The following is a 14,962-nucleotide window of genomic DNA, read 5'->3' as shown; positions in this document are numbered from 1 at the left end:
GGTGTTTCTTTAATAAAGGTCTTTCATAAGAATGGGGAGTATGTAAGCAGGAGCAAGATGAGCCTGGAGGAGAGCAGGAACGCGGCTGGAGGTAGAAGGGTCGAAGCAAAGGAGAAGGCGAGCCAGTGCTAGCAAGCCACCTCAAGCTTAAATGCCAAAGCCCAGTCCTGTGATATAATTAAGACCCGGGGATGTACTCTGGACCACCTGCCCTGTGAACCAGCTGCACCGCGCACGAGTTCAGGAATACTTCAAACAAGTAGCATTAAAAAAAAAAAAAAAAACAAAACCACCTGACTAATCCATAGGTTGGTTGTTTTCTTAGCCTACAACTGGTGTCCTGTACAAAGAGGATAACTACATCATAATGACCACTGCGGATAAAGAAAAATATAAATGTATACTTCCGCTGATAGCAAGTGGCAATGAGGTAAGTTCAGTCAAGTCGTCTTTGTAATTATAAGCTGTAGACAAGTCTTTACAGTATCTTTTCAGTTACTTATTTTTTTTCTCAAAATAAAGACTTCTTTTTTTTTTTTTTTCCCCTGTAAAAGGAAAATCATCTGTAGAATGTTCCACAGTTTATAGTAGGTGCCTTCGCTTTGTATTACATACTAGCTCTATACGAAGCGGGGCCAGTCTGAACAATCTTGAAGCCCTTATTTGGCAACAAACGATTGCTGTAATGTTCTGTTTATTACTAGGTCTATCACTGATTGGGGAAATTCTTGTATTTTAAGTAATATTGTCAAATTCTAGGCCGGTAAACAGCTATAAAGGTTGTTAACACTGCTATCGTAACTGCTGTATCTGAAAATACTGTCCTAGTAGTGCTTCTACCACCAGTAATATAAGCTTTATTTTCTGTCATCTGTTCCCTAATTGGAAATCTGTATGCTTAATGTGGGGTTTAAAAAAAAAAAAGTATATAAATACATTTGTTTGTACAAGAGAAGGCAGATTGAGGAGGCCTTTGGTGAGTTTTATCATTGGTCATTTGTTCCTCCAACGGTTCATTTTTTTCACACCGTGAGAGCTTGCCCAGTCAAGCTGTACCCCTGCGTTAGAGACCTCCATTTTGACTCAGCCCTCATCCGTTAAGTGATTGACGGTACAGAGTGCTTCAGCGTAGGTGAGAAATCTTTAGTGCTGAAGAACTTTGTGTGGAAATCTCTTCAATAGCAAAAATTACACAGAAAGAAACTTCCACAGTATTACTTATGCTTTTTTGATAACTTTTTTTTTAATTACGTAAAAGCTGTGTGATGTTCCAATTATACTGCATCAGTACGGCATCAGCATTGACTAACAAATGAAGAGATTAATGATGCTGTTTTCCTATTCACACCCCAAGCTGCTACTCTGGACATGAGCAAGTTGAGAGCTCCTACTCTTCTGCCACGTGTGTATTTTCTAAACCACAAAACTTTTCTGTTTTGACTACTTCATTTGTGACTTTTATCTGCCCCTTCTTACTAAAATAAATTAGCTTTTTTTTTTTTCCTAATCATCACACAGCTCCTTCAGGGCAGGGATTAATGAGGTTTTGTACCTTTGAGTTTTGCAATACAATTATTTTTTTTTTTACCATAGCAGATGAATATTAACTAACCAAAGTACTATTAATTTTAATGTAATGAGATATCCTTCTATTCCAGGAAGAAGAAAAGGACTATAAAGGTCCTACTCCAGGAGAATTGCTGGAACCTCTTTTTAAGCAAAGTAGCTGTTCATATAGAGTATGTTACTTCTGTGTTGATAATTTAAATGCTAATCAAAAGTTTACAATGCAGTCCATTTCAAGGTTTAGTGTAGTAAACTGTTTGGATAAATTATGTCTCAGACTTTAGGTACTAATTTAATCCAAAATAAGGTCTCTACAATTTTATGACTGTATCTTAATATTGCTGATAAAATTCTGGATAATTGAAGATGTCAGGATTCAAATAAATCGGGTAGCCGTAGTAGCAATTTAAAAATGCGGATTTAAAACGCTTACTTCCAGGAGTCAAGCCATAATGTGTGACAGTCTAACGAAAAGCATTTCTCAGAAAGCGTTAGAAGACCAAAACAAACATGCTTCTAGGTATTCTGAAAGCTTTCCAGTTTTTCATCAACTGTCGTCCCAGTTCAAAGACTCGTGTCTTACATGACAAGAACAAGCCTAATACCAAACAGGCTGGTACTGAGAACCAGAGACAGTGAAAGTGGCCAAATTGTATACCTACGCAACACCCCCGCACAAGTCCTTGAGGAAGGAGGAGTGCGTCAAGTGCAATTGGTAAACAGCCCGTTACCTACGGCAGTTGCCAAAACCAGTCTGTGCTGAGTCACTACAGCCTAGCCCCAGTGGTTTGGGGGCAAATTTAGTCTTTATATCTTACTTAATTTTTTCCCCCCTTTGTTTTATCTGTGTGAAATTTAAGGAAACTTTGCCTGCTGTGTTTATTTGGAACGTCATCAGAATGCTTGGGGAGCACTTGAGACCATTCACGGTGCTATTGTTTTTTCTGTGTTTCGTTGCTGCAAAAGCCAAAATTCTGGGGGAGTTTTTTTGGGGGGGTAATGTATCTACACAGAATTTTGTTTACTTATTTATTTATTATCTATATTTTATTTTTAAGATTGAATCTTACTGGACTTACGAGGTATGCCACGGAAAACACATCCGTCAATATCATGAGGAGAAGGAAACGGGACAGGTAGGCTTCTTACAATTTAGTAGTCTCAATCCCCTTTTCCACTGGCATGTTCATGCTTAACTCCTCCAGAAGACTTGAATTCCTGTGCACGTGAAAAAGCATGGAAAATGGTAACTGAAATCTGTTTTAACTTCTTTTGGTTGTAGAAAATAAACATCCAAGAATACTATCTGGGGAATATGATGATAAAGAACCCATTATCAGAACCAGGTTTGTCTTAGATTATTTTATTTTGCTGATGCTAATTAATTGTTTGGTTTTTAATTATTACTGCCTGAGAAATACGCTGTAGAAAACTGATCCCCATTGCAATAGAACAGAATTTTGTAGATTACTCATTTTTTTACAAAATGCATTGTTTTCAATTACTTCCTTTTAGCACCTCACAGCGCATCCATCCTGTCAGTTTTGGCATGCTGTCTAATTGATCAGAGTAACTAATCTGCAATAATTAGTGTCAGGGAAAGAAAATGCATAATGTAAGAAATGGAACCAATATGTGACGGACCAGACTTTGATAATATAGCCTGTTGCTACTCTTTTTTTGGGTGGGGAGAAGCGTCTTTCAAACTGCGAGCGGAGGGCAGAGTGGGCAGCACATCTTGGGCTCTGCTATTCTGTAATAAAACACAGTCTGCAAACCCAAACTCTTACAGCCTTTGCAGGTAGATTTGATCCTTGGAACTGTTTGAGTCTTTTTTAGGGATGCTGGCACAGACCTTCAGAAATACTGAAGTGCCTAAAGCGGGGCTTTGGTGGAAATGAGGTTGCTGAGCCCCAAACGCAAACTGCAGTTTAGAATAACTAATTTTCTGAGCGTTTTTTGCCCATAAATTATTGTAGATGCTGGAAGTTCTTGTGGTCGCACCTGCCAATATCCGCTTTCCTGGGTGAGTGCTTTGGCAGTATATTAGTCCAAAGAACCCTAAAAAAACCACAGACTAAGCCTTTGTTCATCAGAGTTGATAGAAACAATAGAAAAAACATAATCTAGTTGGGGTTTTTTTTTTAATTCTAGGCTAGTATGTAAAAGGTGGGCACCACCGTTTTTCTCTTCCTAAAAAATATTAACTTGAACTCCTCAGTCGTGGAGGGGATTTAGCGTTATTAATCCCATTCCTTTGAATTCCTACCTGCAGCCTTCAGTTAGGTATCTTTAGTCTTGAAAAGAAACACGGCTTCAGAAACTGCATTGTTTGGCATTTCTTTATCAGTGAGTTACAGCGCTCGTTCGTGCTGTCGTTAATCCTGTGCAGAGATGCCCAATTCTCCCTAGATGCTGCTGTACAGAAAACAAAATGTTTAATTTGAGTTGCCAGTTCTTCTGTGGGGCTAGATGCTGAAGTTATGTGTGATGATGCTTCAAGTCATGATATCTGAGTCTTTTAGGATGCTGACCCTCTGTCCTCTCCGCTTAGGTGGCAGACTGTATTCTTTCTCTGCTTCCTATACAGCAATTCACGCTACTTCTCTTAAAAAAAATAACATAAGGCTGTTTCTCAAACCATTGTGAGCTGAATCCACAAGTGTGATACAGTGAAGGTGGAACAGCTGAACGTGTGACAGCAGAGTGGCCTTTTGCTCACCTAATTCTGAACGGAGTCCAGGCTATCGCCTGACGCGGTTCAGAAGGCTAAGGGTAGCTCTCACCTGGAACAGCTTGCGACCCCTGCCCCGTAACAAGGCTGACTCTCACGATCATTAGTGTGGCACGCAGTCCGGCCTCGCTTCTTCCTACAACAAGTGTACCCTCTGAGGGTACTGGCTAGTGGGTGGGCTGAAGTACTTGCCTGTTTACTGCCCAGCCTGTAATTCACTCACCTTGAAAAGAGTAGTCAGCTGCCCCTCGCAGAACAGCGGTAGTGACGTGTCCTCCTGCCCTGAATGGCCTTCCTGTGGTGCCAGGGCTGGATTTGGCCTGTCCTACAAACTCAAAATTGTTTCGAGACGATGCTAGCTCATGTTTTGTTCTGTTTGCTCTGGACCCCAGATCACTGTTTGTTTCCTTTCTTTCCTCTTTTGCACCTGCACGTTCATAAAATTGACTCTTGGCAGTGTGTACACAAAGTCCTAGCAAATACACAAAACGTAGAAACTTCTCTGTATATAACTTCATTTTATTTCAAGTTCACAGACTTTATGCTTACCTCATTCTTAATTATTCCCTAGATCAAGAAGAGAAGGAAAATCCAAAAGAGAGTGCAAAAGAGGCAAGTGAAAAACATCTATTTTAACCTTTGCCGTCAGTAGTGGAGGCAATTTATATATGATGAGATTATGTAATTAGTTCCCTACCAAAATGAGTATCAAAAAATGAAACTCTGTTCCTGAGCTGCACTCTTCTCACTTTTGATGACCAGTCCCAGCTCAGAAAGCTTATTTAGTCTAGCTAGGCAAATTTCTCGCCCTTCTACTTATTTACATTAAAGTTACGCTAATCTTAAACTTAAATGAGATGAATTAAATACTCGTCTTCTGTGAAGACAATACCCATAACCACAAAGCCACATTATGGTCTAGCGACAGTTATTTTTCCAGCTACATCGGAGATCCCGGTTCCCTTAATGACACTTCCATGCGTTTTGGGTAGGGAGAAATGCTTAACAAAATCCTACAGCACAAAATCCCTACAAGATTTCTTAGCTGACTTGATGACCCGTCCCGTAAGACTCCGTGCTTCCCTCTTCCATTAGAGGACTTTTCCATTTGTTTAAGCCCCAAAACTCAATTCTGAGTTACTAACTATAGCAAAACAATGGAAGTACCTGAAGCACGTTGGAATTGGGAATTAGCCATAGCACATTTGACCTGTGGACAGACACGTGCCTACCTTACTTCCAGTTATCCTTCATTTTAGTTCTGAAATGAAATTTCTGTCTACATGTTCTTTGTAATGCTGATCTATGTAGCAGAGAGTGGTGGATCTCGGAAAATAGACATGCCTGATAAGCATTTTGGATGTAGTTGGGGGCGCAGACCCGAGTCAGAATGTAGCCCGTTCTAATGGCAGGGGCAGTTACGCCTCTTTGAAATTAAAGCAAGCTAGGTCCTTTGTAGTGTAACTTTTTTTTTTTTAATTTCAGAGGAAGTTAAGTCTCTTACTTTTTTTTTTTACAGTATTTATGATGTACATACACTGTCTTGGTTTCAGTCCATAAAGAAGTTAGACTTGCAATTTGTGTGGAATTTCTAGTTGTGAAAGGGAAACAATACATAACACAGCTGGGTGGTGCCAAAAACTGCTGCGACTAGAGATTTATCTTAAGTCTTGCTGGGGTGCCTTTCAGTTGTGTGCAAACAACAGCTATCTCCATTTAGATTTCTTGAATATTTACCTTTAATGAAATGCGTAGGCATAATTTTTCAATTTTTAAGGGAGAACACTTGTTTCATTCAGAAAGATAGAAAGGGAAGGCACTGGTACCCTTTTTGTCAGCTCTTTTATACACAACCAGAATATATCTTCGTTTCCCACCTTTGACTGAATATTGAAGTATAGAGTGAATAAGTGACTGGAAGCCAAGGAGCGCTCGAGCAATTAAGCTGCCGGCATGTTCATTCTTTAACCTCATGAATGTCTCATCGCTTCATTCCTAATGGAAGAGTTTTCAGGAGGAGAGAGTCAGCGGCCTGTGACAGGGTAACATGGTTCGAAAACCAAAGTAGGTGAGCTATAGAAGGGTCTCAGGTCCCCGGGTTAGTGTCCTGACCACAGGAGGCACCACCGCCTTTTAGCACGGAGCCTGATTCGATGTGCTCTGAAAACTTTTATTAGCTCAAGCAACACAGGTAGAAAAAGGTCTAGTTTGGGGGTTCTAGCATGGCTTTTGCACAAACAGAACTTTTGGTACCCAGGAACTTCAGCTGCTTCCAAGGTAGGAGCCAGGAGAGGGACTTCTACCAGTTTGGGGAATTAATTTCTTAGAGGGCGCTGGATGAAACATATGAAGGAACAAGCCTGAAGAGAGCTTACTTAAAGTGTGTACAAAAGTAGGATTTACTATGTATATATCATTAACTTTGTTAGCCACAATAACAGGTGGCGTGGGATACTCTGGGTGAGGAACAACCCAGGCTGGGTATGCTGAGAGGTGTAGTGCAGGTATCGGGATGACTTTGCAGGGGCGTTTTTAGATTCTTCGTGGCCTGGCAGTGAAGTGAAGGTTAACGCGCCTGGCCAGGCCTGAGCTGAGTCTGGCAGAGCTGCTCACATCTCCCTGTCTCCTAGACTACAGGGTGAACACAGCTGGCTTGGTGCTCTTCCAAAACATCGCACCCAGCTGGCAAGCTTGCTTAGAACTGAAACATCAGGCAGCCTGTGCAGAGAAACCAGCTGCTTTTGCAGTCAGAGCTCGTGTGGCATTTGTGCAGTGCTGTGCTGGAGGTAATAAACCAGAACACGTTTGGATGTTGCAGAAACACCAAGTAACTACACAGGGGCTGGTTTCAGTCCAGTAATGCTGGCTCTGCGCAGTGTAATAGTATTTTTCGTTTCAAAAGAGTCGAAGGAGCTTTACTGTGATTCTTAACTTTTACTTTCTTTCGCCTAGATACCTACAAAAAATATAGAAGGGCAGATGACCCCGTACTATCCTGTAGAAATGGGAAACGGCACACCTTGTAGCTTGAGACAAAACCTACCCAGATCAAGTACAGTGATGTACATCTGTCATCCAGAAGCTAAACATGAGATCCTTTCAGTAGCAGAAGTTACAACCTGTGAATATGAAGTGGTTATATTGACACCTCTGTTATGCAGCCATCCTAAATATAGGTACAGTACTGAAATTTTGGCTAACTTTATCACTTCAAATTTTCATGAATTTCCGTGCACGTACGTGTTTATATAAGTCATATATCCAGCTGTGGTTTCTGGTACAGAGCTGTGACGCTTGTATGTACTTACTTTGGCAAGCGCGGTTTTGCCAAGTCTTAAGTTTTCGTGCTGTTGCACAATATTTGCATTTTGTAAGTCTGTAGTGATCGATCCGATATGAGAAGCAGACGGGAAGTATAACTTTATTTTCAACAGGTAAGTTTCCAGCCCTGTCATTCTGGAGAAACACAAACTAGGGCATTAAGGCTGCAGGCAGATTAAGAACACCGTCTCCTCTTTGTTTATGATTTCAAGGTCTCGGGGGATCATCTTCATGGTATTCAAAGACTGCAGATTGCGTATGTGCATTTTATCTGTGCATAGACTTCAACTTCTTTAATTTCAGAAGACAAAAGTGTGGTCTTCAGCCATAACCTTGACATTTATTTTAGCAGTACTCCCAACTTAAGGAGCTCCCATCTGTCTCTGTCCTGCTTTCTTGCCTTACTTTCAGCTGTGTAAGTCATTTTCATATGAAGAATTCACAATTTCAGTGTTATTTTCCAAAAATCAAGTTTAGGATTCTTTTTTTCTTTCCCCTGCCCTCCCTGAATTGTACCATGCATCTAAGGGATACCCTTAGTCTCAACGGTACAGATTTCTGACCTTTCAAGGGGTGCAAACAGAATTGCAAAGTGAATATGACATAGAAATGGAGGGGGAAATAACGGACAGGAGTTCTGAATTTCCCATGTGCACAGATGTCGGAACAAGTGAGTATTTAATCGCTGTTCTGAAATAGGCAACAAAGTCTAAAGGACAAAAATCCTCAATCGTGCGTTTTATAAACACTTGCCAGTTGGAGTAAATAAGTTACGCTACTGTTAACTATTTAGGATCAATTATAAATTTCCTCACGCAGATGGGTTTGGTCATACTGTGTTATCTGTTGCACTGACTCATTGCACTATTATCTGTTTACCGTATGAGTCTTTTAAGCCTCTGTATCACTAGGAAAATAGAAAGCGCACAGGCAAATTGTTCTGTCGTTTGATAAGAATAAAATCTTGAGCTGCTGCCTCCTTCCAAAGGGAAGGCATGGCAGGCTTCCTGGCCACTAGCAGGAAATACTTAAACACACAAGATCTTTATTTTCCCACTTACGTCATCTTAGTAAATAAAGGTAGGGGGAAAATAGCAGGCTGGAAACGCTGCTCAGTCGCAGCAGAGGTAACAACAAACCAACCTCATTTTAAGTTAAGTAAGTGCACTTTTCCTGTCAAGCGTTCCTGAAACAGCACTGAGCGGTACTTCAGCCGCCAGCACTTCTCCTCTACACCCGTTATCTTATCCAATAATGAACTTGCATTAACTTAGCAGAAGTATATCCATTAGTTCTAGGTGTCCTTCTTATTTGGGCACAATTTGACTTTTTGTTTTAATTGGTGGGAACCGGGGACAGGGAGGAAGGTGGTGAAAAGTAATATTTGTCTACTGTAACTATTAGTCTTAATGTTGTTTAAATAAAATTTGGCTAAAACTAGGCTTCTTCGGTACAGGGCTTATCTAATCCAGAGTGCAGCTACTATTTAGGAAACGCTTTCAGATTCTTTACACTACAGTGGTGATTATACAACTACTGCTGTGTATTACAGACTCTTCCTAGGAGGACATCACAAAAAGCCACCTTGCCTCTGGAGCAGTATCTGCGTATTTGTTTTGTAAATAAGCTTTCTCTAAAGAGGACCTTTTCAATGAGATGGGAAACGAAAACTGAACAAATGCTTTATTTGTCTGTATGTCCTGGTTCCGGCGGGGATAGAGTTAATTTCCTTCCTAGTAGCTGGTGCAGCGCTGTGTTTTGGATTTAGTACCAGAACAACGTTGATAACACACCGATGTTTTAGTTGTTGCTGAGCAGTGCTTACACTAGTCAAGGACTTCCCAGCTCCTCGTGCCCTGCCAGTGAGAAACTGGGAGGGGGCACAGCCGGGACAGCTGACCCACACTGGCCAAGGGGACATTCCATACCATGTGATGTCATGCTCAGTACAGAAACTGGGGGAAAGCTGGCCGGGGGGGCTGCTGCTCAGGGACTGGCTGAGCATCTGTAGTGGGTGGTGAGCAATTGCATCGTGCATCACTTGCTTTGTGTATTCTTTAATCGTCATCATTATTATGATTATTTTCCCTTCCTTTTCTGTCCTATTAAACTGTCTTTATCTCAACTCGTGAATTTTACTTTTTCCCCCCGATTCTCTCCCCCATCCCACTGTGGGGGGGGGAGCGAGCGTGCGAGCGGACGGCTGTGTGGTGTTCGGCTGCCTGCCGGGTTAAACCATAACACAGTATGATTTCCATTTTGATGTTCGCTTTCCTGTACTATTTTCTGTTAAGGCTTATTTGGTGGTGCAATGAGGCCTTCATTTGGGTAAACTAAGGAGAAAGCCGCGTTAACTCCGCTTCATCTTTTTGCCTTTTCTTTCCTGAAGTAAGCCGCTCTTTGCAGTCATAGCTCGTGAAGAGAGTGATAAAGGAATAATGGGTGTATATGCAGTATGAAAAGCCATATGCGTCGGATAATATAAGAATGTATTATTTTCATTATATAGGAACCGCATCTATCAAGTTTAACCTTTGCTGTTTCCTAGCTTCTGAGAGAGTTTTGCGGAGCCTTGACGCTACATTCTGGTTCACGTACAATGCAGTTTGCCTTTTAATGTGCAACTTTTTCCTTTTGTCGAAGGGGGGTTAGATTGCGTTGCCAGTTGCCTGGCGGCGTTAGGAATTACCTCAATTAAACAGTGTAGCTTTGGCTGAGATGGTGCAAGTACAAGGAAATAAAATACGCACCTCAGCCCAGTCAGAAACGTACAGCCATTAAAAAAAAAAGCATATCTTTAAGGCATAATAAGTGACATATTGCTAACTTGTTTGGACAGGTTCAGGGCTTCCCCTGTGAACGACATCTTTTGCCAGTCGCTGCCAGGATCCCCACTTAAACCCCATAATCTGGAACAGCTGGAGAAACAGCAAGAAATGATGAAGATGCCTTTTAGAAGGGTTAAGGAGGTAGGACTTCTTTAAATAGAAAAAAAAATCATTTTCCATTTTGTAACACGTACAACTTTCAGTTCTGCGGAATAAGTTCTCTTACCCAACTTTGTAAGACCACATCAGTCTTTCAGACGGTCTTTAAGCTTGTTGAAATCATCTGTAACTTACCTTACTTGGAAGGAGAACAAGGCAAGTAAGTTTGGGCTACTAACTTAAAACTTCTGTGGCCTTCGTAGCCTACAGTTTACAAACGTGTTAAGTTTTTGACTTGCGATCTTTTTTTTTTTTTCGGCTATGCTGAAGATGGTGAAAACAATGACAAAATGCTTTCATACTTTTCACCCACCGACTACTTCACTTAGTGTTAAGTAACTTCATACACTTTATAAGACGTTGTAAGGGACATATAAAATATAAATGGGTGTATTTGTGTGTACTTTAATTTCAGGAAGAAATGCACTCAACAAAAGAAGAGAAATTTTCTTCCATTCATAAGCCTGTTGCTGTTGGAAGCCATCAACTCCTAACTGTGGGAACAACCCACATCTCCAAGTTGACCGATGATCAGCTTATAAAGGAATTTCTTAGTGGTTCCTACTGCTTCCATGGGGTGAGAAATAAAGCTATGCATAACGAAATAGCTGCTCCTTAATTGCACGTCCTGGTTTATGTATCTGTTTAGTTTTTCCATGAACTCCGATAGCTGCATTCTTACACACATAACAACTGCCTTTCCCTGCCTCGGTACGGGGAAGGCTCATACACCAAAGTCTATGCCAGAAAGGTACCTTTAACCTTTCTGCTGAAAGTCGGTTTGTTTGAGCAGACCGTGAGGTGAAAGTAGATCATGAGAATTGTTCAGTGCTAATTTTGTTAATGAGAAGAAAAAAAAAAATCTGACAAAACTTACTGAGAGGCCAGCCAGCAGAGAAAAGTCATCTGAAGTTTTCCCTGTCTTTGAAAGAGGAAAGCAATTCTTTAAAAGGTGAATAGGGGGTATACGAATAGTTCAAGGAATTTAGTCCTCTGTGGCTCTTCCAAGAGTCTTTGCTTAAACTCATTTATTCCATCCCTTACCTGTATCAGTTTGTCTAATAAGAGATTCTCTCTCAGTGCAGCCCTTGAATCAGCATATCTTATTAATAGGTACGGAGTTTTACAGCTAAAATAGCCAGTGGTTTAGGGTCTGGAGGGAAGTAAGCGTGGTTGTTCTGGGGCATTTTGTTTAGTTGAGGGGTTTTGTTTTGTTTTGTTTTAACACCGAGATTATACCTCTCCCTAGGGTGTTGGTTGGTGGAAGTATGAATTCTGCTATGGCAAATACGTTCATCAGTATCATGAGGTATGTTTAAATAGTTTTATGTTCTGCCACTAGATGGCTGTGGGTGTGGGGGGAAAAGGGTTAGAGGATCTGTCTACAATTTGAAGAAGGAAGTATCCTTTTCTTGGCTGATCAACATCCTGGGTTTAAGAAGTTGCATTTCAGAAAAGAAATCCTCCGTGTGCTGCCTAAGTTTATGCAGGGGGATGTAGGTACCATGTCAGGTAGAGCACAGTGATAATCAGAGCTGAAAAAAGGTGGGGGTTTTTGTGGGAATGCTCTTCTGGTCATTGAAACCCCACCTGGGTGGCCGTTCTGAGGGGACCATCAGCTTGACTCTTGACCCTAATACAAGATCAGGCATAGTTTGTCCCAAATGCAAGAACGTGTTACGTTGGGGGCAGCAGACTTGCTCGAGAAATGACATTCTCCACATCATTACAATATCCTCACTGCTCATCGTATAATACGGGTGTAACGGTCAGCTTTTCCTTTTTTAGGATAAGGAAAGTGGCAAGACTTCCGTGGTTGTGGGTACCTGGAGCAAGGAGGAACACATTGAATGGTCCAGGAAGAATGCTGCTAGAACCTACTATCTCAGAGAAGACGGCACACAGACAGTTAGGTACGGTTACAGTCACCACGATGACTGCTCTGGCTATCTGTTCCTGAACTGGTCTCACACTTGCGGTAGAGACAAATAAATGCCAGGGCCCGCTTCTGCAGCGCGTTGAATATTCCGTTTACGAGTAGATACAAGAAGCTGTCAAGAGCAGTGCGTGTAGGTTTATTCCACCCCCCCCAAATCAACATGTAACATCAGAGAAGGTAATTCAACGCTTTGGATATGATGCAGGGAAAAATCTTCCAGTAGTGAACAACTCTTGCAGTAACTGAAATACAGCATGTTACGACTTTGTATTGTATATGAGAGTTAAATATTTGAAGGGTGATGAGATACTATATCACAGGTTAGCTGTGTGCTTAAGAATTGTGTTTAATATTTCCAAACTCTTTCACTCCCATCTTTTGTGGCAGGATGGTGTCTCATTTCTATGGAAATGGAGATGTTTGCGACTTAACAGACAAGCCAAGGCAGGTGACCGTGAAATTGAAGTAAGTTAACTTTTTTTAGTAAACTGATGTTTTGCGCCTCTGCTTCCTATGTCAGAGGGGAAAGCCTCTGTTGTCTCCGTAAAGCTCAGAACGCAATGACTGTTAGCTTAGTAAAAATGCTGTAGATACTAGGGAAATACATGTCTTAGTTTTGTGCTCGTTACATGCTAAACACTACAACATGTCTCTTCTGTTTTCAGATGTAAAGAATCTGATTCCCCTCACGCTGTGACCATATACATGTTAGAGCCTCATTCTTGCCAATACATCCTTGGGGTATGTAAAGACATACTTGAACTCCCTAAGATCAGGTGCCACCTAGTAGAGGACGTCTCCAGGTGTATGTTTAAAATGGCCCCTTCCTTCCAGTGACTCTTCACAAAAGATTCCTGTGGTCTACCTCAGCCCATATGCGTAGCTGCTCGCGGAACAAAACGCAGTACTTGTTTGCGTTTGCTTAATTACAGTAGTTACACTGGCAATAAGCTACGGAGGTCATACCCAAAAGTAGAAAGCACTTACTAAATTTTACAGAGCGATGCTCGAGTACTGCGCCTCTTGCAGCCTGTTGTCCTCAGCCTCACGATCTCTTTCGCAACCTCTTGGACGAGTTTATCGATGATTTCATAGTCTTTCGTGTTCCGATCTCTTATGTTCAAGGTGGAGTCCCCAGTCATCTGTAAAATTCTGGACACCGCAGATGAGTATGGGCTCCTTTCAGTGCCCGGCTAACGACCAGTAAAGCCCACGACGCAAGCCATACCTGTCAACAACCCCGCTGGCGTATCCCACATTAACATCCCGGCTGTGAGACGACGACGGCAGAGAGAAGCTTTCAGCCGACCAACCTCACCAGCAGAATTCTATGAGATGAGGGACTCGGGAACCACTTTGTGTATAACTATGTGTATATAAGAGGTTATCGATAAACTTTTAATGATTAAAATCTTGTCTTGCACTTCCTGTTTGACTTGTGTATCACACGTTCTACAGCCGTCGTCATCACCGTTGAGGCACAAATTACCAACTTTTGAAAGGCAAAAGAAACAAGGTCCAGCTTCGCGTGAGGAGCTCAGCTGCCAACAGAATGAAAAAGTGAAACCGACGCTTCTTGCTCAGGAGCCTTCAGCAGCTGCTACAACACTAAATCATTCCACCGCCGTAACTTACTTTGTCCAAACACAGCTGTTACCTCAGTTTGATTGCTTGGAACTGTATTAATACCACACTCCTTCCTCCTGTTACCTTACGCCCTTCAACTGCTGTTTCTTCCCCCAGCCTGGGCTGCTTTCCAGGACACTTTTTTTTTTTAATATCAACGCTGTAGGGTTCATCTCAATCTATTTTGCTGAACGTTCTTAGTGACATCAGTCAGATTTGCTGTTCCGCTTCTACGGATGCTAAGGTATGATACCGGCGATCCACAGTCGGCATTTTTTGCGGCGGAGTTGTCAATGCGAGCTAGCCCTCTAGACTCCCACTTGTCTGTAGTCAGCGGTGCGTGCTGTATGTGTGCCCGAGTGGTTTCCTTTTCAGTGACAAAGACTCGGCCCCTCCACCTGCCTCCTGATGGACGGTACCAGGATGGAGGTCCGTTCTCTGGGAGCGTGCCCACCTTGCAAGTAAGATTTTTTGGTGCAAGCACATGAAGGTTTAGTCTGCTGGCAATATACGTTCCTAGAAGATAACTGAAATACTACTTGACAGCAGTATCTCGAGTAGCTTTCCATTATACTTCTAAAATAGCAGTTTTTAAATAGGTAAGGAAAAAAGTTGGCAAACCGCTGGCTTGTAGCCAACACCCACCCCACCCCCCAGGAGTCCCTTCCCCGGGGAGAACAGCGTAGGGCTGGCAGAAAGCAGTTTCGGTGCTTTTGCCAGGTGTGATGTCGATCGCTTGTTTTGTGGGTGAGTGACTCCAAATCACAAGACGATTACGCGTGCGGCCTT

The 14,962-nt window shown here is 41.9% G+C and overlaps 1 protein-coding gene across 2 annotated transcripts; it reads left to right on the top strand.

Moving 5' to 3' along the window:
* The first annotated feature begins 128 nt into the window (after positions 1-128).
* ERLEC1 (endoplasmic reticulum lectin 1) lies at positions 129-13,975 on the top strand. Of its 2 annotated transcripts, none has more exons than XM_009319613.1 (13): positions 129-430; positions 1,659-1,739; positions 2,625-2,702; positions 2,849-2,912; positions 4,872-4,912; positions 7,253-7,476; positions 10,461-10,590; positions 11,024-11,185; positions 11,858-11,917; positions 12,397-12,521; positions 12,935-13,012; positions 13,213-13,288; positions 13,673-13,975. In XM_009319613.1, the coding sequence occupies exons 1-13, from the start codon at positions 368-370 to the stop codon at positions 13,742-13,744; spliced, it is 1,254 nt and encodes a 417-aa protein (XP_009317888.1). In that variant the 5' UTR covers positions 129-367; the 3' UTR covers positions 13,745-13,975. The 2 variants fall into 2 exon arrangements, with proteins under 2 accessions (XP_009317888.1, XP_009317887.1); XM_009319612.1 differs by having other exon boundaries at positions 11,018-11,185.
* The last annotated feature ends 987 nt before the right edge of the window (positions 13,976-14,962 follow it).

Source organism: Pygoscelis adeliae, unplaced genomic scaffold (genome assembly GCF_000699105.1).
Source record: "Pygoscelis adeliae isolate BGI_AS28 unplaced genomic scaffold, ASM69910v1 Scaffold122, whole genome shotgun sequence".
Classification (NCBI taxonomy): Eukaryota; Metazoa; Chordata; class Aves; order Sphenisciformes; family Spheniscidae; genus Pygoscelis; species Pygoscelis adeliae.
The sequence above is the reverse complement of the archived record's forward strand: the minus strand, read 5'-3'. Positions and strand labels throughout refer to the sequence as shown.